The sequence below is a fragment of the Onychostruthus taczanowskii genome, unplaced genomic scaffold (genome assembly GCF_017590055.1).
Source record: "Onychostruthus taczanowskii isolate IOZ18803 unplaced genomic scaffold, ASM1759005v1 scaffold90, whole genome shotgun sequence".
Taxonomy (NCBI): Eukaryota; Metazoa; Chordata; class Aves; order Passeriformes; family Passeridae; genus Onychostruthus; species Onychostruthus taczanowskii.
This window is the reverse complement of record NW_024506994.1, coordinates 1,163,665-1,186,098: the sequence shown is the minus strand read 5'-3', so window position 1 is coordinate 1,186,098 and position 22,434 is coordinate 1,163,665. Positions and strand designations below refer to the sequence as shown.

The 22,434-nt window shown below is 40.3% G+C and overlaps 1 protein-coding gene across 1 annotated transcript; it reads left to right on the top strand.

The window, feature by feature from the left end:
- The first annotated feature begins 673 nt into the window (after positions 1-673).
- Positions 674-10,558, top strand: LOC121347465 (cysteine-rich venom protein kaouthin-2-like). The gene is made up of 8 exons (XM_041426135.1): positions 674-713; positions 3,663-3,724; positions 5,206-5,325; positions 5,798-5,885; positions 7,003-7,148; positions 7,886-7,980; positions 9,585-9,673; positions 10,365-10,558. Exons 2-8 carry the CDS (start codon positions 3,665-3,667, stop codon positions 10,373-10,375), a joined length of 609 nt encoding a protein of 202 aa, XP_041282069.1. The 5' UTR covers positions 674-713; positions 3,663-3,664; the 3' UTR covers positions 10,376-10,558.
- Positions 10,559-22,434: the final 11,876 nt, after the last annotated feature.

Below are 22,434 nucleotides of genomic sequence, written 5' to 3'. Positions count from 1 at the left end.
AGAACAAATACGTGTTTTAATGTTAGTGCACATGGTAATCTTTCAATCCTTATCCAATATTGATTAAAAATATAAATTACAGAATTGTCTTCTTTTTTGGCTTTTACACTATAGGACCAGTATAAAGAAGCCACAGAATGAACAGGAACTTGGCCCAAGGTTTTTTAAACTCCCATGGAAAAAAATCAATGGGCAAGATTTCATCTTGGTTACAACAATGTCAGTCTGGAGGCATTGTTTAATAATAGTAATAATAATAATAATAATAATAATAGCAATAAACAACACAGTAGCTAGCTAGCTGAGTTTATTTGCATTGCTGGAGATTAGGATCAAATGTTACTACAACTGGATGTGTCAATCTTTAGCAGAGAGCGTTGTACCTGGCCTCCCCACTGACTGCAAATTTCAAATTTAAGATGTAATACAACCAAAAATAATTTCAGAGTATTCCACCTATTCCAGTACAAGAAGTAAGAGGAAATTAAAACTAAAGACAAGCAAACAACCTCCTTTTTGGATGAATTTAAGCTTGAAAAATATGCTGTTCTATCTGGTCACTAAGTGAATTTTGTAATACCTGTGACGTTGAATCACCTGTCCTATCAGGAAATAGGAGAGCTATAAATCATCCTCCAGTAAAGAATTCCAGCCAATTACACAACTACCTGATGAAGGACAGAAGAAACTTCTGATCCTGGTGGAAACAAAAGGTAAGATTCGCCTTGATTCATTGGCTTAAATTATTGTGATTTTTTTTCATGCATTGAAATACAACCTATCATCAGAAGACTTCTTGAAAAATTTAGGACAGTCACAGAAGAGGATTTTATTCAGTGAAAAATAAGGATTAAATGTGGAATACTGTAGCACAAGCTAAAACAAAAAGGTAGAGAAAATGGATGAACAATCAAAAATACCAGAAAATCCACCTGTATCAAGAAAGCAGCATCTTAGTAAATTATTTGTACGTAGAGAAAGGGACAGAGAGACAGTCAAACACATTGAATAGGATATACATTCAGCTTAGTAAGTTCTATTGGTTCATGTTTCTATCACCACCTATTTTCAGAGTGGGAAAATTGCCACCTTGCTTAATTGACTCCTCTTCTGCAAAGTGGCTGCTGAGTAACCTTTGTGCAGTAACGCTGTACAAGTGCAATGACAGAAACTTTATTCTATTTCAGGTCTTTTTCAAGGATAACAAAAAAAAAATTGGGATTTTTTTTTGTAATGGTTATCCAATTAAATGAATAATTCAGGATACACCTTTTTATTTTTTATTTTAGAAGGAGACACAGGAAAAATATATTCTTATGAGTTTGCCAAACTCATACAAACTAGGGATGCTAAAGCACCATCTTTCAGTGGCAGATCCCGGTATACAGATGGATTTGCAGGAAAGTCAGTAAGACTTGGCACATGTCCTGATTTATGTTTGATTGAGGGGGAGCAGGGAGGGGGAGAGAGAGACTGATTTTAGGACCGGTGCCTAGAAATTAATGCAGAGCAATTAAATTTACATCTCATAAACTGTAAGCATTTGGTTGAAATCAGTGGGATTGCCAAAAGTATGTTAATATCTTGGAGTGGGAAACCCACTGGGTCTTAAAAAGCATTCCAATGGCATTTTGAAACTTGTATCATGTATTAAGTTACCAATTATATTTAATTGTAAGTTAATTCATAGAAAATATTACCGTGAATGAATACTTTGCCCATGTCTCTAAGTCAGCTTCTTCAGCTTGGTTTACAAACTAGAAAGATTCATCATTTCAGTGAAGGGTTTTTTTTCCTTTAATATATGCTTTATGCGCAAAAAGGGTTGCTTTCTACTTGCATCTCATCATATTTTGCACTCAAAAGATATACTTTTGCTTGTAACTTGAGTACAGCTAAAAATAGCCCAAATTCTATTTACTTTCTAGTTGGTAAATAAGTGAAAACCTATGATATTGGGAGTATAACCTTTTGTTGCTAAGCACCTAAGTCAGACAAAATGCAAAGTTTTGTAACAGCTCTGAGAAATACGAGTTAGAGAAGTTAATAAGAAAAACATTCTATGATTCTAAAGCACTTCAAGGAGGCAGAGGTGATGTTAAAATTAAAAGTAAGGGACATAAAGCAATACTAAGAACAGGAGATCAATGACTTATTCTGTTAAGTATCCATATGTTTTCCCCTGGATCAACTAGATCTTCCCTCAAATACAAGTGCTTGGAATAAGCCACCCTATTTTGAAGGGTGTGAGAGTTTAATTCGACAGATGTGACCAGTCTTTCCAGTTTTTTTGGCCTCTGAGCTCCAGCTGCCCATAGTCACAGTCCATGGGCTTTGTTGTTTAGCAGAGCTGGAGCAGCATCCCTGCCTAAGGCTGGGCACTGTGGGTCACCCCCAGAGCAAGGTGAGAGGCTGGTGAAGAACAGGGGCCTTGCTGTAACACCTGGAAAATAATAGTTTTTCTTAACCACTTGTTCTCCACAAGTACCAGCATTCTCCAGAGCACTCTGTGTTTTATATAAACTGGTTGCCTCAAGGCAAAGGGGCTTTGCTGAATATGAAAGGAACAGCAAACCCAACTGGCCTCTCCCCAAGAATAATTTAAAACTAAAATCAGCAGCCCCTCAAAACCAAACAAGGTAAGCTAATAATATACCTCTGTGGTAACGTGCCCATAAATTCCCTCAGAGTGGGAGGCTGGGAAAATTGCCAGAACAAGTAAATTCCACTCTAGTCACCTGCTTGCCTGCCAGAGGTAGGTGAGCAGAAACAAGCTAAATGTAACTCATGCGACTGATTGCAGATACCTGAACTTTGTAGTGACCTGCTTGGTCACTGGAGTGGTATTTGAGCCTCCCAGGCAAGTCCAGGGAGTCCAGGGTCTGGTGGATGCTTCTTCAATTAGAATCAGATATTTGTAGAGTAACCTGAGTTGATCCACAAGGACCATCAGAGTCCTAGTCCTGGCCCTGCATAGGAAATATCAAGAATCACACTTGTTAGAGAGGGCTCTAATTTCTGTTGGCATTTCTTATTACTTGTAATATAATCAAGACTTGCCTTAAAAAAAACAAAACAAAACAAAAAAATCTTCCTGAAACAGGTCTTTCCCAGTTCTGCCCCAGTTCACACAAAAGATTTCATAGTGCTGGTCATCAAGCTTTGAGCAGGTTTTGGATTTTGACTCCCACACCTGACTGTAGAGATCAGATGGAGTCAGTGTCCAGTTCCCCTTTCAACCAAAGCAATCCAGTCAGAGCAGGCAAAGAGCAGCAGGGGAGTTTTCAGATTCACCTAGACACAGGAACAGGCTAAGAGCAGCATCCCATCCCATTCTGCAGTTTGAAAATGAGCAATAGGCTTCCTGCAGGAAGGGCAGCAACAATTCCTGTGAATACCTGTGGAGATATTCCATCAGGGCTACAGCAGGAAGCATGAGATGTAAAAAGCAGTTGATTCATAGAAATTTGGAAATGAAAAGAGAGAATAAATTTTATTATTTTAGTTCTATAAATGAATGGGAAGGAAGGAAGGAAGGAAGGAAGGAAGGAAGGAAGGAACTTGAAAAAAAGCCAGCAAACACAGGAGAAACTTGTATTTTGTATTCAGAGAAATGAAAGCTCTGTAAAAAGAAAATTAATTCCTTGTTCTCACCTTTTCAGAGATGATTCTGGCAGTGGTGTTCCTGTGCCTCACAGCTGTGCTGCCCCCATCCACTGGACAGGTAGAATACCGATCTCTTATTTGTAAAATTTGGGTGGGTCCTGAGGCACTCGTAGACCAACTGAATATGGCTTTTCCCATGCACACCAAACAAATGCAGAAAGAGTCTGATGAGATATTTAGGATCTGGAAAGCATGTATTCTTGAAGTAATAGATATAGGATCTGGAAAGTGTTTATCCTTGAAGTCTGCTTCATTTCAAAGCAGTTGTCTGGTTCCACATTTGCACAAAAAAAAATCTAAAGATTCAGCATTACTTGTAAGTTGGGTCAGAGATAACTGTATTTTCCAGAAGTTTCCATACACAAACGCAATAATCTGGACCTTCTAAAGATCAAGCACTTTTCCCATTAATTCCGCATAGGTTTATGGATATGATTTACTTACCTGTCTTCCTTTCTCGTCCTACAGGTCCTGAGGTATTGCCTCTCCCTTTCCTCACAGTCCCATCCACTCAGCCCATATCCCTCATTTCCCTCAAAGAGCTAAATTAACACCCTGAATGCACACGCAGAGTGGTTCCTCCCAATCCAAACTTAGTCTGAAGTTTGTTACTTCTGCATCAGAAACATTGGATGTGACCTATGGCTTGACTGCATTTCCCCCTAATTCTTCAATTTCTCCTCTCAATGCTGCAGTCTAGACTAGTTGAGAATGGATGTAAAGAGGAGGCTGAGTTCCTCACACGGCTATTTTTTAATTAGAGAACATGTGAAAAGCATGAGAAATTTTATCAGTTGTGACAGAATTGGAAGAAAATCTATGGCATGAAAGGTATAAACATTTTCTGTTCAGTGGGATGTCCTGATGAAGTACCACGAGAGCCCTGAGATTAAACAACAGATTTCTTCAATAGAAAGACATTGAAAAGGATGTTTAAAACTAGACAGAATAGAAGCACATCATAAACACAATTTGTACATTCTGATGATTTTTAGATCCTCTTTCCACATGACCTCATTAAGAAATTATAATATTGGCAAATGAGTCTGGTTCTGTTGCCTAAATGTATGAGTCTACAGGCACAGAGGCATTCCAGGATATCTCAGTCCTCCCCAAAGGGTTGGGAGATACAATACAGGAATCTGTGTTATTACTGCTGAGCTCTACACTGTGGGACCACTGAAATGTTGCTCCACAGAGAAGCACCCCTGGAGACACTTAGGAGACAAAGAGGACCAAAGTCCTTCCTCCCCCACTGGGATTATCTCCTTGGTTGATAATAAAATTTTGGTATTTTAATATTTCCTACACAGGATGCAGGGTTTAGTAACATTCAAATAAAACAGAAATACAGCTTTTTTTTTTTTTTTTTTTTGGGGGGGGGGGGGGTTGGGGGGGGTTGGTTTTTTGTTTTTTGTTTTTTGTTGTTTTTTTTTTTGTTTGTTTGTTTTTTGTGGGGTTTTTTGGGTTTGGTTTTTTTTTTTTTTTTTGGTTGGGTGGGTGGTTTTTTTTGGGTGTTTTTTTTTTTTTTTAATTTAGGAAACTGCAGCTCTCAGTACTCTGTCAAGCAGCAGAGCAGAGCAGCAAAAGTTGATTGTTAACAGACATAATGCCCTCAGGAGAGGAGTAAAACCAACTGCCAGCAACATGATGAAGATGGTAAGTTGTGTGCTGTAAATCTATCTTTAATGAGTGGTGGACTCTATGAGAGATACAGGACTGTATGCAGGATCACATTATTTTGCTTAGCCACAAATTCCTTCTCCAGACCTCTCCTAAGGATTGAGCACAGCCAGCATCAAGAGAAACATAAGGCTGGGCAGGTGGAAGAAAAAAAACCTGGAAAATTTGGTGGTGTATCAACAGTAATGTCTCTTTTGAAGTAAATTAAAAGGGGAAGAAAGATCCATAGCATAATTAATTTCTTTCTGATGCATTCTTCATCAGGCTTGTCAGTTTTTCTTCCCTTGGTGCACAGTAACTTTGCTCCTACCTCCCTCTCCCCTCAAAAAATGGGATGAAAAGGATTTTGCGTTTGATGTTTTTCTTATTTAAATGTAATTTCTAAATATTGTTCCTTTATGAGGGGTTATTCATGGGTATGTGACAGATATTTTCTTCTTTTGTTAAGGAATGGTGTCCTGCAGCTGCAGAGAATGCCCAAAATTGGGCCAATCAATGTACTTTAAGGCACAGTCCTCCTAATCTGAGGAGAACCAGTAAGTGCAGCATGAGTGGAACTGATCAACATCACACATTATTGATGTGGCCAGTTTGGGGTTTTGCTTGTTGAGGGAAAATGAGATGAAATTTTAATTCCATATTGATTGGGTTTTTTGTGTTACAAAGGGAAATTTCTAGGTAGGAATCTGCCCAGTGAGTGGGAAAAGTTCAATCCCATTCCCATCCCAGTTTTACATAGGTATATCCCATTTCTACAGCAGATGAAAAAACTAAATCATACTGATAAAGCATATTCTCCTAAAATATCCATCAGAAAAAAAGAAAATCTAGAGATCTAGAGCCAGCTAAGTGCAGAAACCAGTTTACCTGTGCTGGTTTGAAATGTGTGGGAAGAAAGGGGCAAAAGGCAAAGGTGTAAAACTGGCTGGTGGTGCTAAGCATAGTTTCTCAGACGAGATTTAGAGTTTTTAAATCCCCTGGCAAATTGCAAGGTAAAACTGTCTTTGAGGTTCAGATTAACGCTTCAGTCAGTGGCTGGATATTGAATTTACAGCTGTACCATGTTAACGGCCCAGTGTGTTGTTGATTGACTTCTACCCACAGCATATCTAAGATGTGGACAGTCCTGTCAATAATTTTTCTTAAAATCCAAATCCTCTGTTTTTTTGTGAGGGTGAATCCCATTTGAGGACCAATGCAGTGGGGTTAGACCTGAATAAAAGCAATAGATAAGGGCAGTATAGGCATTTTCTTGTGTGCCATGCATAAAATTTGGATTACTGGGATTTTCCCAAGATTACTGGTCTGTGACCTGGGTAATGATTGTGTTGGCAACTTCCAAATAGCAACATTACAGACATGAACCTGTGATGCACCTGTGCAGGTATTCCTGCAGTCATGTAGAATGTCTGTAACAACCAACCACCAGCCAAACAGGCCATGCTGCAAACTGGCCAAGTGACACCTTCAGTATTTACAAAAGGTCATGTCACTCAACTGGAAAAAATCAACCTACATCCTGCTGCCCCATTTAGAATGAGAATTTCAGTGGAAATCATCCCACCTTTTGCTGGTTTGTTTTGTTGGTTTTTTGGTTTTTTTTTTCTCATGTGATTATTCTCTATGCATTTCTCAGCACCATTCTCTTTTCAGATGTACTATGTGGTGAAAACCTTTTCATGTCCTCTGCCCCGTTCTCATGGTCAGATGTTCTTCAGGCCTGGTACAATGAGGAGAAAAATTTTGAATATGGAATTGGGGCAAAACCAAAAGGTGCTATGTTTGGCCATTACACTCAGGTACATGTATTTTTAATGTATATATATTTATATTTCAGGCTGAACAAATAAATGTTAGCTAAGCAAGTTTTACCCTCTCGTCTTTAAAGGAATCAAATACAATGGAGACATGAGAGTTATTCTGACAAAACAAGATGAAAACTTTCAAAGGAACAGAATTAGAATGAAAATAATAGGTAAAGTAACAAAATTAAAATGAAAATAATAGTCTAAGTGTATGTAGGAGTAAAGAGTAAAGATACTGGTATTTTAAGACTTCAGGAAGAAACCACTTATATGTTTAGCACCTGAGAATTGCCTAGATGCTGGAAAAACAGGGTTATTAAAGTGTCTGCAAGGAAATATAAATAGGTTTGTTGCAGTCAACAGAGTTCTTTTGACTCAGAGGAGCTGGACAATGGTTTATCCTAAACTTCCACCATACCTGCATAAAACACAGGATACAGAATTTTACATCATCATTCCTACATTAACAGTTTCAATTGAATGCAGGCATAAAAGCAAAATTAAAAATTTTATAAACATGTGTCTTGAATTATTATTGTTATATTCCCAATATTCTTTGGTTGAATAAGGGTGAAAGCAGATTTTCAGTAACATGGGGCTCATATTTTTACTATAAAAGGTAAATAAAGTGACTTAACATCATTGCACATTTCTGTGATGCATATTGTATTTAAATGACTTTTAAATGCATATTTTTCATACTCTCATGATATTTATTCTTATACCTACAGATGGTTTGGCACAATTCTTATAAAGTTGGATGTGGTTTCTCTTTCTGCAGCAACACTACGTACAGTTACTTTTATGTCTGCCAGTACTGCCCCGCGTACGTATTGATTCTGATTTTGGTACTTGTTACATTATCAAAATTAGCCAGGAGCTAGAGATATTTGTATCAGGGCACATCACCAATACCTGAGAAACAGGTTGGAAGACTGTATTAGGAATAGAAAGGACAGAAACACACTCATGAAATGAAAAGAGTTGTCAAAAAAGGAAAGGCATAAAATATATAAAAGGGACACCAATTTTCAGATTAAATGTCACTTGCCTAAATATCCTAATTTTCATAATAGTTAATTAGAAATAAATATTTTGCACATTCTACTTGAAATGTCAGTTAAGAAAGGCATACCAGTATGTACAGTACAGTGAAGACTATAATTAATACCAAAATACTTTAACGGGAATGTTAAGGTAAAGTGACGATTTCATATAGTGCCTAAAATTAATTTCTACATTCACAATACCTTGTTGTGGGTTGAACTTGACTGACCCTCAGTAGCTCACTCAGCCTCTCTGACTCTTCTCAACAGGATGGAGTAATTTAAAAATATGGCAAAAAGTTCATGAGTGAGGATGAGGTCAGGGGATTTCATTACCAATTACTGTCATGGAAAAAAGAGACTTGGGAAAATTAACTTCATTTGTGACTAATCAAAATAGACTAGGAAAATAAGAAGTAAAACCAAACCTAAAGTGCCTTCACCACCCATCACCTTCTTCCCAAGATGGACTCCTGATTTTCTCTGCCTCCTCTCCCTCAGCAGCACAATGGGATGGACTGAGGGCTCTGGTCAGTTCATCATGTGCCATTTCTGCCACTCCTTCCTCCCCTTGCTCTTCCCCCTCTCCATTGTGGGTCCTTCTCACTGGAGAGAGACCTCCATGAACTTCAGCGTGGGTCCTTCCCACAGGCTGCAGTTCCTCCTAAACTGCTCCAGCATGGATTCCTTCCATGCTTCCATTCCCTCAGGGTTGGACTGCTGCAATGTGTGTCCCCCACAGGGTCACAAGTCCAGTCAGGAGCCTGATCCAGTGAGGGTTTCCCATGGGATCACAGCCTCCTTCAGGCATCCTCCTGCTCCAGTGGGGGTCCTCCACAGGTTGCAGGTGGATCTTTGCATCCCCATGGACATCCATGGGCTGCAGGGGCACAGCTGCCTCTCCATGGGCTGCACCAGGGAACCTCAGCTCAGGTGCCTGGGTCACCTCCTGCCTCTCCTTCCGCACTGGCCTGGGTGTCTGCAGAGTGATTTCTCTCTTTTATTCTCACTCATTTCTTCTGGTTGCCGTTGCATGCAGAATTTATCCTCCATTGAATGTGTTACCACAGAGGCACAATCACCATCACATGGGTCCAACTTGGAGCTGGCCAGCACTGGCCCTGTCTGGAACAGAGAGAGTCTCTGGTGTCTTCTCAAAAAAGCCACCCCTGCAAATTCCTCCCCCTCTTTGCCCACTACAAAGCATTTCCAAATAAACCCAGCACACATGCAAAAAAATGGACATAACCAAGGACCAAACATAAATGTAACCTTAAGTTACATAGGTAACCTAATGTAAATCTAAACATCTTTATAATTTAGTTTTCCTCTCAGATATGGTGTAGTGACTTCATGGCTGATGTTGGTAACATTGATGTTTCAGGGGAAACCTAATAAGATCAATGAAGACACCCTACAAGGAAGGAGAGCCCTGTGGGGATTGCCCCAATGCTTGTGAGGATGGATTATGCAGTAAGTTCCAAGCATTTTAATTGTGACATGGGTAAAGTTGATGCTTAAAAAAAAACCCTAAACAACAATTAATTTATGCAAACTGATTTAAAAAAAATATTTGCTGAAATACTTGGCCAAAAGCACTATCAAAGAATCACATTTCACCGTGCTATCTGCTTTTCCTAGGTGAGATGACACTTTTCCATGCCCAGGAGAGATAAATCTCATCCTTGAACTTAAGAAATTCTAGGGAAGGAGGGGACTGCTTTGCTTTTTTTTTTTTTTTTTTATTTTTCATCCTTTAAACAATGGTGGCAGTTCAAATGGAAGTAGAAACACACTTGATATGAGCAAGTGGCAAACCTGACTTTTTAGAATTCTGATAGGAAATAAAAACATATGGGCTGAGTCTCACAATGCAAGATTTAATTCATATCTTCTGTTATTGAATTAACCAAATTCTCATCACAGGCTGTAGCATAAAGAAAGCTTTAAAACACCTTTATGGATAAGTAAGAAATCTCCTTGAGAAAGCCACTTATTTTCTGTGTGTGATCAAAGTAGTGGTTTGGATGGTGCTGGGGCATAAATGGCAACAGAGAAGAAAACATTAGAGAGGAAATTGTTGTTGAAAAATTATTCTGAAAGGACATGATGCAGGTTTTCACTTCCCACTCGTGATTAATTTTGTGTTTCAAATAATTTTCAGCTAAGCCTTGAAAGTTTGAAGATGCTTTTTTCCAACATTGCTGGTAAAGTGTCCAGGATGTACCAAGAGCTTCGTCAAGTCTGCTCCTGTGAATGCAAAACTGGGATAAAAGGACAGGCTCAATTTTTACCTTCCTGGACATCCATCTCCTTAATAAATTCTTCCACAAACATCCTGCCTCTCCAACATATGCAGAAGGACTGGCTTCAGTACACTGACTCACACAAGAAAGATCTGTAGGATGATGTAAATATTCTATTTATATAATGGTCTAGAGCATGGTAGAAATCTTAATTTAAAATTGTTGTTTGTTTGCCAGATATATTTAATTATTAGCTTTTCTCATCTTTCTTTTCCCAAAATGTTATCAAATAAACATTTTTTAAAGGTCTGTGGTTCCATATGTTTGTTATGTTCTTGGCATAGATGGATAGTGCTTGGTCATGTAACTACTTTTAACTTGATTGAAAATTTAAACTATTGTACTGTTAACAGGACCAGAAGATAAACAGAATTGCTTGAAATATGTAATTCTTAAAAGAAATTAGGAGAGCAGACCAGTTTCCTGTAGATCTATTCTGGTTTAGAATCTGTTGCTGACATATGTTCCACTGTAAAATGCTCAGTTGTGAAAAAACACAAAAATACCCCCAAAAAACCACACCAAATGTACTTAATTTAAATTAAAAATCCTGTTTATAGTGTAAGATTGCATTTAAATACAGGTAACCAAACTTACCTTGTAAAGAAAAAAGACTTTCTGAGAAAAGGACTTAATTCACAGCAACAGATAGTCAAAAGGGGAAGGTCCCTGCATTTGGAAACTATTTTTCATAACAAGTAGACATGTGTTTCAATTTTTTTAATATGTTCTTTCGCTGTATCAGTCATTAAATTACTCATTCTTCACTGACCAGTTCATCATAATTTTCATTCTTTCTTATTACCATGAAATAAAATTCTCTAAACTTCACCAAAGTTGTGACTTTATTAGCATTAGGTGTTGAAGGGAGCCTAAATATTTAGCAGCATGAGCAGAATCAGGTTATGTGAGAAGATTTCCTAAGCAAAAACAGAAGTCAGGAAAACAACCCTCCATCAGACTCCCCTTCAGAGAGAAATAACAATTTTCATAAATAACATGCAATACCCACTCGGTGACCTCTGGGATACTGGTGGTTTTCTGTGCAGTTAACAATGGGGTTAAATATTATTTCAGCCTCACCTTAAAGAGGTTGCACATTCCAGTCCCATTTTAGTACGGAAGATGCTGTCATAATTAAGATTGCAAGTCCCAGAGCCCTTGGCACAGAATAATTTCATCACACATTTGACTCCTTCAATCCAGTGGCATTTCTTCTAGTGTGAAAGACAAGTTAAAAGTTCAATTTCACAACTCAAAGTGCTTATTATTTGGGTTGGGATTTTTCCTCATTCATCTCCACCACTTTTCCCCTCCATTGCACACTGCCCTCTCAGCTGGCGACGGCTCTAAAAGTAAATTAAGCAATGCCAGCGCAGAGGTGTGAGTGCTGGAACATGACTTATTACTCTCTAAAATAATTAGCATAAGTCCAAGTAAGAATGATTATGTTGCAATAATTAATCCAGTGTTGTTATCAATAAGGAAGTGGGCAGAACCATTACCCTCACTCACAAAAGACTCCTTTACCAAGAATAATGGGTCAAGAAATCATAGCATCATTAAGGCTGGAAAACCCCTCTAAGAGCATCCAGTCCAAACATTTACCTGTCACTAAACCATCACTAAACCATGTCCCTAAGAACCAGAACTGCATATTTCTTGAGCACTTCCAGGGGTTACTCCAACACTTCCCTGAGTAGCCTGTTCCAATGCTTGACAACACCTTCTGTGAAGAAATTTTTTGCCAATGTCCAATCTAAACCTCCCTTGGCACAGCTTGAAGCATTTCTTGTCCTATTGTTTGCTACCTGGGAGCAGAAAGCAACTTCATCGTGGCTACAACCTCTTTATAGGGAATTGTGGAGAGCCAGAAAATCGTCCCTGAGCCTCCTTTTCTCCAGGCTGAGCCTCCCCAGCTCCCTCAGCTGCTCCTCATCAGACCTGTGCTCCAGACCCTTCCCCAGCTTTGTTCTCTCCTCTGGATACACTCCAGCCCCTCAATGTCTTTGCTGTAGTGATTTCTGCAAGCCAAGCCACAAGAATTCATTCCTCAGTCATTCAAAAGAGGAAAAAAGTAGTGTAATAAGGTAAAAATCAACCATCACACATCTGACACAAGGCATAAAGGTCCATAAGCCTAATTCAGATCTTCAGGAAGATAATGGAACAAATTTTTTACCTGTCATTTTGTAACCACTAGGGTATTAAATATCAGCATGGATCCTTCATGTACTGATCTTGCTGAAACAAACTCTCTTCAGTGAGTCACTCAGATGAGAAGTTGTGATGGTTTAAGTAACAAACTGTGTGGTTCAGATGAAAGTACTAAAACACTGCACATCCATGCAGCTGAACACACACATCCATGGATGCTCTGAGCTGGGGGAGGAGACAGAGACCTCTGACACCTCGGGGTCCTGGTGGATGACAAGATGTCCATGAACCATTGTGAGCCATGTGAGCAAGGAGTCCCAGTGAGGCACATCTGGGGTGCTGTGTCCAGCTCTGGGCTCCTCAGGACAAGAGAGACATGGAGCTCCTGGAGTGGGTTTGGTGGAGGGTGACAGTGATGGAGGGTCTGGAGCATCTCCCTGACAGGGAAATGCTGAGGGAGCTGGGGATGTTCAGCCTGGAGAGGAGACACAGCTGAGAGGGGCCCTCAGCCCTGGGTGTCCCTGTGTGCAGGGAGGGCTCCGAGCAGGGCCCAGGCTCTGCTCCAGGGCCCAGCAGTGGCACCAGACGAACAGGCAGGAGCTGATCCCAGTGAGTGCCACCTGGACACGAGGAAGAACTTTCCTGTGCAGTGACCAAGCACTGAACAGATTGTCCAGAGAGGCTGTGGAGTCTCCCTCACTGGGGATATTCCAGAACTGTCTGGAAACACAATCTTGTGCTGTGTGCTCTAAGACCACTACTTTATGTGAGGCCCAGCTATTGATGTTTCTAGGGCATGAGAAATATTCAGTGACTGACTATGATACCAATGTGCCATGTTGCAATCAGTGCTGGTAAAAGATTTAAAAGTCATTATAATATGGCTAACATATTGCAAGGCAGTTTACCTTGTCCCTGACAGCTCCTGTCATCACTGAGATCCCCACAGCAGAGCAGCTTTCCTCCTAGCACACCCTGTTCCTGCTTCCTTCCACCTTTCAAGGAGATACCCTTGATACCCTTCCTACCTTTAGCAAGGATCCGGAGCAAACAAGGAGATGCCATGGGAAGGCCTGTGGAAAGGGATTATTTCCCATTCCCCCTTCACACCTACTCTGCAGAGAGCTGGCTGCTCTGGGACAGGGCCTGAATTATGTCCCACATGATGGATTTCCTGGTTCACTGTGGAAAAGTACACAAGATGGATAGGATAGGATAGGATAGGATAGGATAGGATAGGATAGGATAGGATAGGATGGGATGGGATGGGATAGGATAGGATAGGATAGGATAGGATAGGATAGGATAGGATAGGATAGGATAGGATAGGATAGGATAGGATGGGACAGGATAGGATAGGATAGGATGGGATGGGATTAATTCAGTTAGAGGGGACCTACCTAGTGCAACTTCCTGACCAAAGATTAGTTTGGAATAAGTTCTTTGAGTGCAAGAATCATCTCACTTGTGCAGTGGTTTAAGAGGAACATGGTGATGTGGACAGTTCAGCCAAGGCAGTGTCCTGTCTCTTCCCATTACAAAGAGAATGCCCCTTAATGGCAGCTGGAAAAATCTTGTGGCAGAAAGAACTGAATTTCTTCTTCCTCTAGATTTGATGTCCTTTATAATGACCTTAAAAAAATGGGACTGTTGCACTTGAAATATTAATCATCTGAGCAGAAAAGTGCTTCCTTTTCTCCTTGTATGGAGATAATTCTTATTGATTTTCCCTGCAACATTTAGCCACAAATAAGCTTTTTAGACAAATGTTATACAGTGAAGAAATGAACATTGTACTAGCTCTAACTGGGCCATTTTTAGATGGATTTCCTGACTTTATGTCACCATCCATCTGCTCTGCTCTATCAGATTGCTGAACATGTAAGAAAGATAAAATTTAAAAAAAAACAGAAATAATCTATAGATTGATTTATATGTTTGTAACTTATCATTCTATCATTTTGTAGCTGGAAAAGAAATCATCAGGTTTCTCAGGTGATGCATGTCAAGATCATAGAGGGGCCTGAGAACATCTGTGCCCCAGCTGATACAAGAAATGCTCCAGAATCTGATGGTTTGCACCCTGAAATCCATCTGTGGCACCCACAGTCCTCTGTTTGGCACCCAGGCTGCTCAACACAGTGATTTACGTGAGAGGAAAGTATCTCCAAATTAGATGCTAATTGCAACAAATGACTGAGCAAGAAGTGACCTATTTCAATTTAATAAGAATCAAAGTTTTAATCCTTCTCCTCCCTCCATGCTGGGGTATACACACAGGTTAAAGATTTCCCTAGGCATGGCAGAGTGCTATCAGAGGCAGTTAGGACCACACATTTGGATTTAAGCAGCTGTATTTCTCCCTGAGCTGTCTGTAGGGATCCTTTAATCTCAGTCTCAGCCTGTCCACAAACCAGCACTCGCTGTAATATGTTAATAAAAACCCTCTTACTTTCTCAGCTTAAAGTGTCAGGCACTGCCTGTTTATTACTCTGCCTATAATGCATTTGCCCATAGTTTGCTGGGATTATAATTTAGTATCAAAAAATTGCTCTCAATTTTCCCGTAAATTTTGCTGTTAATGCTCACCGTGGAAGTGAAGTTACCTGAGGTGGGTTACACAGGTTGGAAGAGGAAGACCATCCCCAGTGCCACCACATTTCCTCCTTACTGAACTGATCTCACTTCCTAATCTGGCAGAAAATGATCCACAGCATGGCTGGTACTGAGACACCCAGCCACAGAAAGAAATATGCAGGACAATTCAGGACAATTCAGGACAAGAGGAAATGTTGTCAAGTTTTGCCAGGGTAGGTTTAGATTAGATATTGGGAAAAATTTATTGACTGAAACAGTGATCAGGCATTGGAACAGACTGCCTAAGGAAATTATGAAATCACAAAAAATGTGAAGATGTGGTGCTTAGGGCCATGGTTTGGTGGTGAACATAGAGCTCCCAGGATCAGGTGCAGCCTCAGGATGAGGGACAGACCTTGAGTCTTTGGTCACACAAGACTCACACCATTACCACCAGTATTAAGAAGATGCTACCTTTCCTTAATCCACCCCTTTTCTCCCTCCTCACAAAATCCATATCTGATTGGGATAAGAAGTAACCAAGGCAGTTTTATCTATCTTCAAGAAAAGTGTCCTTGTACCTGATTAACTCTTGCTGACATAAACCAGGACACTAACCCAGCAGAAAAATATTCCTCTGGTTAGTTTTCTCTTAGACGGGGTAGCTGCTGTCCTCTAAACACAACATCAAAGCTAAAAGCAGGACCTTAGGCAACTGAATGTGCTTGACTTCCCTGTACCATGTAGCTGCTGGAATTAAATGCCCACATTCACACAAAGACACAACACTTCCTGAGGTACAGGGAGCAGCTAAACAAGATTGTGTTTCTGGTTTAAATGTGCCTTAAGATCTGCAGCCACAATGCTCGAACAAAAGAGAAAACAGGTCAAAAAACACTTGTTAGATGAAGCCCCTCTACAGAGCTACTGCTAAGATTTTAGTGCCAGGGGAATACGTTGCAGGGTCTGTCATGTGTTTATCTCCCAGTTTATCAGAGGAGGGTGTCAAAGGAAACAATAAGTAAAAGATAAGCTAGTTTGAGACTGACAAGGCCATGTTGTCTAGGTTGCCTGAACAGCGACACAGCAAAGTGTTAACCAGCATCGTTAGCAAAATCAGGGATGGGAATTGCATGTCTGATGGCACTTGTGAGGAGCAGCCACCATCTAATGAGTGACACGGGTCTCTGGTTAGTGCTGTGTACTGCTGGCTACATCTGTGAAACAAGATGGAGATAAAAGATAAGGAATAATAAAGAGGGATGTCATTAATCGGCTTCTACAGAAGGAGCGTATCAGTAGATAGCATTTAATAATGCATCGCCCCAAGCAGCTTGGTGTCTGAGCCTGATCTTATCCTCTGCATAAAGCATCTCCCCTGAGCCCCTGCTGTCTTTGTTCACTTCATGAACTGCAGCATCAGACCTGCTTTGCAGGAAGTGGGTGGGAGCAAGAGGCTCATCCTGCCAGGAGGTGATACACAATGCATAGGATGCCTTTCTGCTCAATTTAAGGAAATAGCAGCAAATAACAAGGCCATTTAGGCTAAACCATAATTGCTAGCTAGCCCACCCATTGCCAGCTAACAAGAATGAAACAAGATTGTACACGCTGAGCACTGAAGGCTCTGCTTAGCCAAGATGGACCACCACTGCTGGGTTCAACCAAAGCAAATGAGTTTGCCCATGAAAAACTCATGAATATCAGGAATATCAAAATGAATGAGGGTCTTCACTCATTTCTGGGGAAGCAGCAGGCACATTACAAAGACAAAAGAGCAATTGTGCAGCATGCCTGAATATTCCACATATATGGAATACATATGGTGTGTGCACTATTGTCCCTCTTCATGACCAAGAAACACATCAACAACTGCAGTGCACACTAAAAGCAGCCCTAAGATCCAGGCAGGAATGGGAGTTGTGTGTGCACATGTGTGTGCATGTGTGCATGAGGGAGCTGTGAGTAACTGAGAGCTGAAGAAGTGGAGAGATGTGGTTTTGCATTGCTTCTCCCAGAGGAAGAAACAATTTTAGCCCATTTTAGTCATTCCTGCATACCCATGGTGACACCATCAAACAGGCTCCAAAGGGAACACTCTGATGAGAAGATGAATCATGTGTCCATTGCTGTCTAACACCTTCCCTGTGTATTCCAGAAGATACCTACACACTGTTGGTATGTCACTGACGGCATTCTACAGCAGGACAAGTAAATGCTTTCTCTGTGGCATGACCTGAATAGATTCTTAATTTCAGGCCTTTTAAAATAGATTTTCCTCTGAAACCTTTCCATCCATTTTTTTTTTTCATGTCTGTCTGTAATGACAGGTTGCACAGAATCAGATCACAGGTCTGTGCACTGAAAAGGTTTTCTGTGCCTTTCTAACCTTAGTCCTTGATGCAATTTTGGCTTAGACCAAATACCATTACCTTCCAGAAAAGCCTTGGTATGTTTGACAAGTTAATAATGCCAAGGGCCTTTTAGCATCCTGGAAAACATGGTTCAAGAAGCAGAGTTCAGTTCTTCTGACCACAGCCAAAGCAATGGCCTTAAGACCCAAAAAGTTATCACAGACAAATTGTACCATGCATATTATTACATCTCCCCCAAACAATTGTTTTCCTCAACCTTACCTGGAAAGAGATATAGAATAGGAAGTGACTTGACATATAATGCTTTTAAAAAAAATTCTTGGTGATGTCAAGGTAGTCTTATTTACCTTATCTTGTCATCCAGCCTGTCTCAGGCATCTGCTGTAAGAAGAAAAAGTGAAATACAGACCTGAAGTACCTCCATTACCTATAAAAGCAGCATAAGGAGAATGGTTTTGAAGTAGAGCCCTGGTGAGAAAAATGCCACTCTTGCAGTCTGGATCATGCTCTGGCAGGGACAGGTTTTCCTCACCATTTGCAGGTTCAAGAGACCTGTAGCTATAGTGAGGTTGATTTTGATGACAGCAGGCCTGGCTGGGGTGGAGCTGGAAGGTGAGGGGTCTGCAGAGAAAAAAGGTTCTGGATCAAAAGCCAGGAAGTGAATAGTGGAGATGCAGTCAGTTAAGCACTGAGACATTTTCTGCAGTGGGTCAAAAGAAGTCTAAAAAGTGTTTAAGATAAGTAGTCACAAAACACAGCAGAGAATTGAAGTGACTGGTCTCATTAGATTAACCAGTTTTCCCACATTCAAATCCTGAAGGCACAGAGGTCATCTGCTACACCACACATTCATAAGAGATCCTTACTCTTGATCTCTGATTACATTAGGAATGATGGATTTGGCCAGAGAAGACAGTGGCTGATGAATTTTCTGGAGCACAGGGAAGAGGAGTCACCACATAACCAGGCAGTAAAGTCACCTTTACACAGCCATAGAATGCAGAGCTATAATCAACTGCAGGGGAAAAAAAACTGTGGCAGACAGAAACCATGCCAAAGGTGTCCATAGGAAAAATACAAGTGAGAAGGAAGGATTGAAAAAATGACACATGCTTACACCTGTGTTAGCTCAGCCTGGTTGTGTCCTGAGTCATCTCATTGGGTGCAGTTTAACAGAGATGTTTCCTCGGAACAGAGCTGAGTGTGACTGTCTGATTTCAGGCTGTTCCTCCTCTCTGACTTAAGAGGAAGGGAAAAGTATTTACCTGACCAGTTTATGAGCAGCTGTGAGAATCTGTCACTTTTCACATGGTGCTAGAACCTCTAAACTGTTCAATGCATCATAATCTCAATCTCTGTTTACCCTGTTCATCTATATTTTGGTCAAATTACTAGAAAATCTTATTTCCTCCTTAATCTGCCTTTTCCAGCTACTGCAGTAACTAAAGAATGAACTTGATTAAATACATCTTTAGGAAGTAATTCAGACTTGAGAGAGCCTATTCAGAAATTTGGTTTACTCTTGTATGCATAAATAAAGCAAACTAGTAATTTTTTGAAACATTTTATTCAGAGCCTTGGCTTTTCTCATGTTCATCTCCACAAAATCATGCTTTCTCTTATTTCTTTAGAAAGAAAGATTTTTTTTTTCCTCTTCTTTCTCTTCTTTTATCAATAAACAAAGTGCCTGGACTTTGTTCATTCAAGGGTCTTACCTTAATTACTGAAAATCATTCTAAGTTATAAGAGCTAAAAAAGGGGTTTAAAATCCCAGTAATATATGATAGGGATATATATACACACACATAGGGGTATACATATATCTCTGACAGGAACACAGTCCAGCTAAGCCAACAGATTCTTCAAAGTTTACTTTGTATTTTGATGTAAACTGCCGAGTACCAAAACTACACAATCAACCCAAGCAGCATCAACTGTGGAAGTGACTTAATTTTTATAACAATGTGTGCTTTTATGAGTGAACATAAAACCACAAGACTGTGCATGGGATGGAATATTCCATGGAAAATACTGAAATCTGGTACCAGATCTGGCGACACAAGTGGCCTTGTTGTCCTCAGGAGGAAGACACAGATCCCTTAATTAAACTGGGCCATACCAAACACTGTGTGTCTGAACTGGTTATTTATTTTGTGTGCATCAGCCTCACACACACGGGGTTCTGAAGCATGGCTGTGCCCCATCAGGAGGCAGTGGAGGGTCCCAGATGATGGACAGTGCTGCCAGATGTGCAACAAGGTCATTCTGCTCCTGCATTTTTCCCTCTCACAGCTGAAATTGTACTGCACACACAAAACTGCTGTCTTGTTCCCAAACTTGCCTTCATTGAAAATATAGGAGTGCCCTCTGGTGGAAAACTGAGCAGCTGATGCTCCAGTGTCACTAAAAATAAGCATTTTTCCTCAAATGAAAATACAAATTTCTTGCTGGTAAACCAAAACACTGAATATTTCAAGGCCAGATACATCATTTTGTGCTTTTTCATTCTGCAAGGAAGTCTTCAGAGCCCTGAGGCTCCAGGTTCCAACCAGGGGCTGTGGTTCAGTGAAAATATCAGAGGGAGGGTTTGGGTTGGAAGGGGCCTGAAAGATCACCTTATTCCAACCCCCTGCCATGGCAGGGACACCTTCCACTGTTTGACAGGCTCCTCCAAGCCCTGTCAAACCTGGCCTTGGACACTCCCAGGGATGGGGCAGCCACAGCTGCTCTGGGCACCCTGTGTCAGCTTTGAGTTTTCCTCTAAGGACAAGTTTAATCCCATTGCTCTGCAATCTGGAGCTCCATCCAGATGTGAGCCAGGGCTTGGCTGCCTCTGTCCCTGATACCCAGGGCTCAAGCACTCACACTTGACTCCTGCTACTGGGAAGGAGTAGGTGGAAAGTTTGCAGAGGGTCAGCAAAGTAAAGAAATTAAGTACTGTTGAGATTTGTGTATTAGTAGCTCAATGATTTAAAAAAGAAAACATCAACATTTAAATGTAGAAAGGGAAAAAAATATTTCAAAAAGCCATGGAATTGGATTAGGTGCTAATTGGGAATCCCCAGGGTTTTGGGTGTGCTATCAGAGCCATCTGTGTCTACAGAACTGGTGGAAGTTGGTATCACAGCAGTGCTGCCAGAAAGAGAGAAAGAGAGGGAGAGAAAGAGAAAAAAAAAAAGAAAAAAGAAAAAAAGAAAAGAAAAGAAAAGAAAAGAAAAGAAAAGAAAAGAAAAGAAAAGAAAAGAAAAGAAAAGAAAGAAAGAAAGAAAGAAAGAAAGAAAGAAAGAAAGAAAGAAAGAAAGAAAGAAAGAAAGAAAGAAAGAAAGAAAGAAAGAAAGGTAGTAGTAATTTGCTAAAAAACTCAGGCTCTCAGATGATGACGTTATTTCAAGGTAAATATACATTAGCTTGATTATTTGATAACCTGAACAGCGCTTTTGATTTGTTGCTTGGCACTAAAAGTATCCTTGGAGCTGATGAAAAAAAGTCCTGCTTTTGCAATATGGAATATTAAAGAAAAATTACTTTGGCAAATGGCAAGTTTCCTGGTAAACACTCTCTGGCTCTGTGGGAGTGGTACTTCACTGACCCAAAGTGTTTGCTTTCTACAGAGCAAAGGACAAGCAAGAAGAAGCTGTGTGAGACTGAAATCTGCAAGTCTGTCATATGACAATGTCACAGTGTAAAAACTTTTTAATATTTATCTTCTAAAGCCACACAGACATGGAGATAATCCAGGCAGTGAAATTTAAACCCCTTTTTATACACAGGGAAATTCAATAAACCTCCATGTAAATGGTTTTCACTACAATAGAACAGTGGGATGACAGAGGGGGAGTCAAGGCTGATGAAATTCTCCACCAGTACCTAAAGAAGTAATTGAATAAATCTTTGAACCGTGATCAAGGCTCAAGGCAAGGTTGGATGAGGCTCTAAGCAGCCTGCTCTAGTGGGTCTCATCCCTGCCTATTGCAGCTACATGGTCTTTAATGTCCCTTGCAATTCTGTGATTCTGTGATTTTAACATCCAACTTCATGAAGACAATCATCACACAAAAGTAATTTAGAGAATTGGGATGATGGATATGGAACTTCTGCCCAAAAAGGGAACCAAGGGAGCATTTGATTACTGACCTCATCTGATCCAGGGAAAAACTATGAATCAAATTATTGAAAAAGCAATGCATAAATCCACGGAAGCTGTGCTGATGGCAAAACACATCTAATATTTCAAACTTCCATCAAGCAAGCCTGTGAGATGAAAAGGCCTCATGGCAGCAAAGTCCTTAAAAGGGAACTTTTATATTTCTCTTTACATAGACAAAGCAGAAATGTGAAACTGTTACTCTGCTGCTCTGGTATGCAAACTTCTGGCAAACTTCTTATGTTCAGCTGAAAGAATCAAGGCTAAAATAGAATAATTACATCAAGTGGCTGGGTATGGTAAAGTAAATACAATAAATATGGCATGGAAAATGGCAGAGAGGTTTGGGTTGCAGTGACTCACACTACTGTGTCAGTAATGCCATATACGGACAAGATTGCCACAAGAACACTCAGAAATATCGTGGTTTGGATAGACTAGGAGCAAAACTAAGTTCAGAGGGGGATGTGGAATTAGGAAAGGAGATAATGGGGTGAGAGGGAAGGGAGGAGATTGGCTCTAAGGAAAAGGGAGAATGAAAAATAGACTCAAAGAACATTAGGAAGTGAATCATCTGGCAACAAGGACAGGGACATGTACAGACATCAATGATGCCAACCTGTGGGCAGCTGAGGGCCACCACTGTGAAATCCAATGTCCTTTTCATGAGGTCAG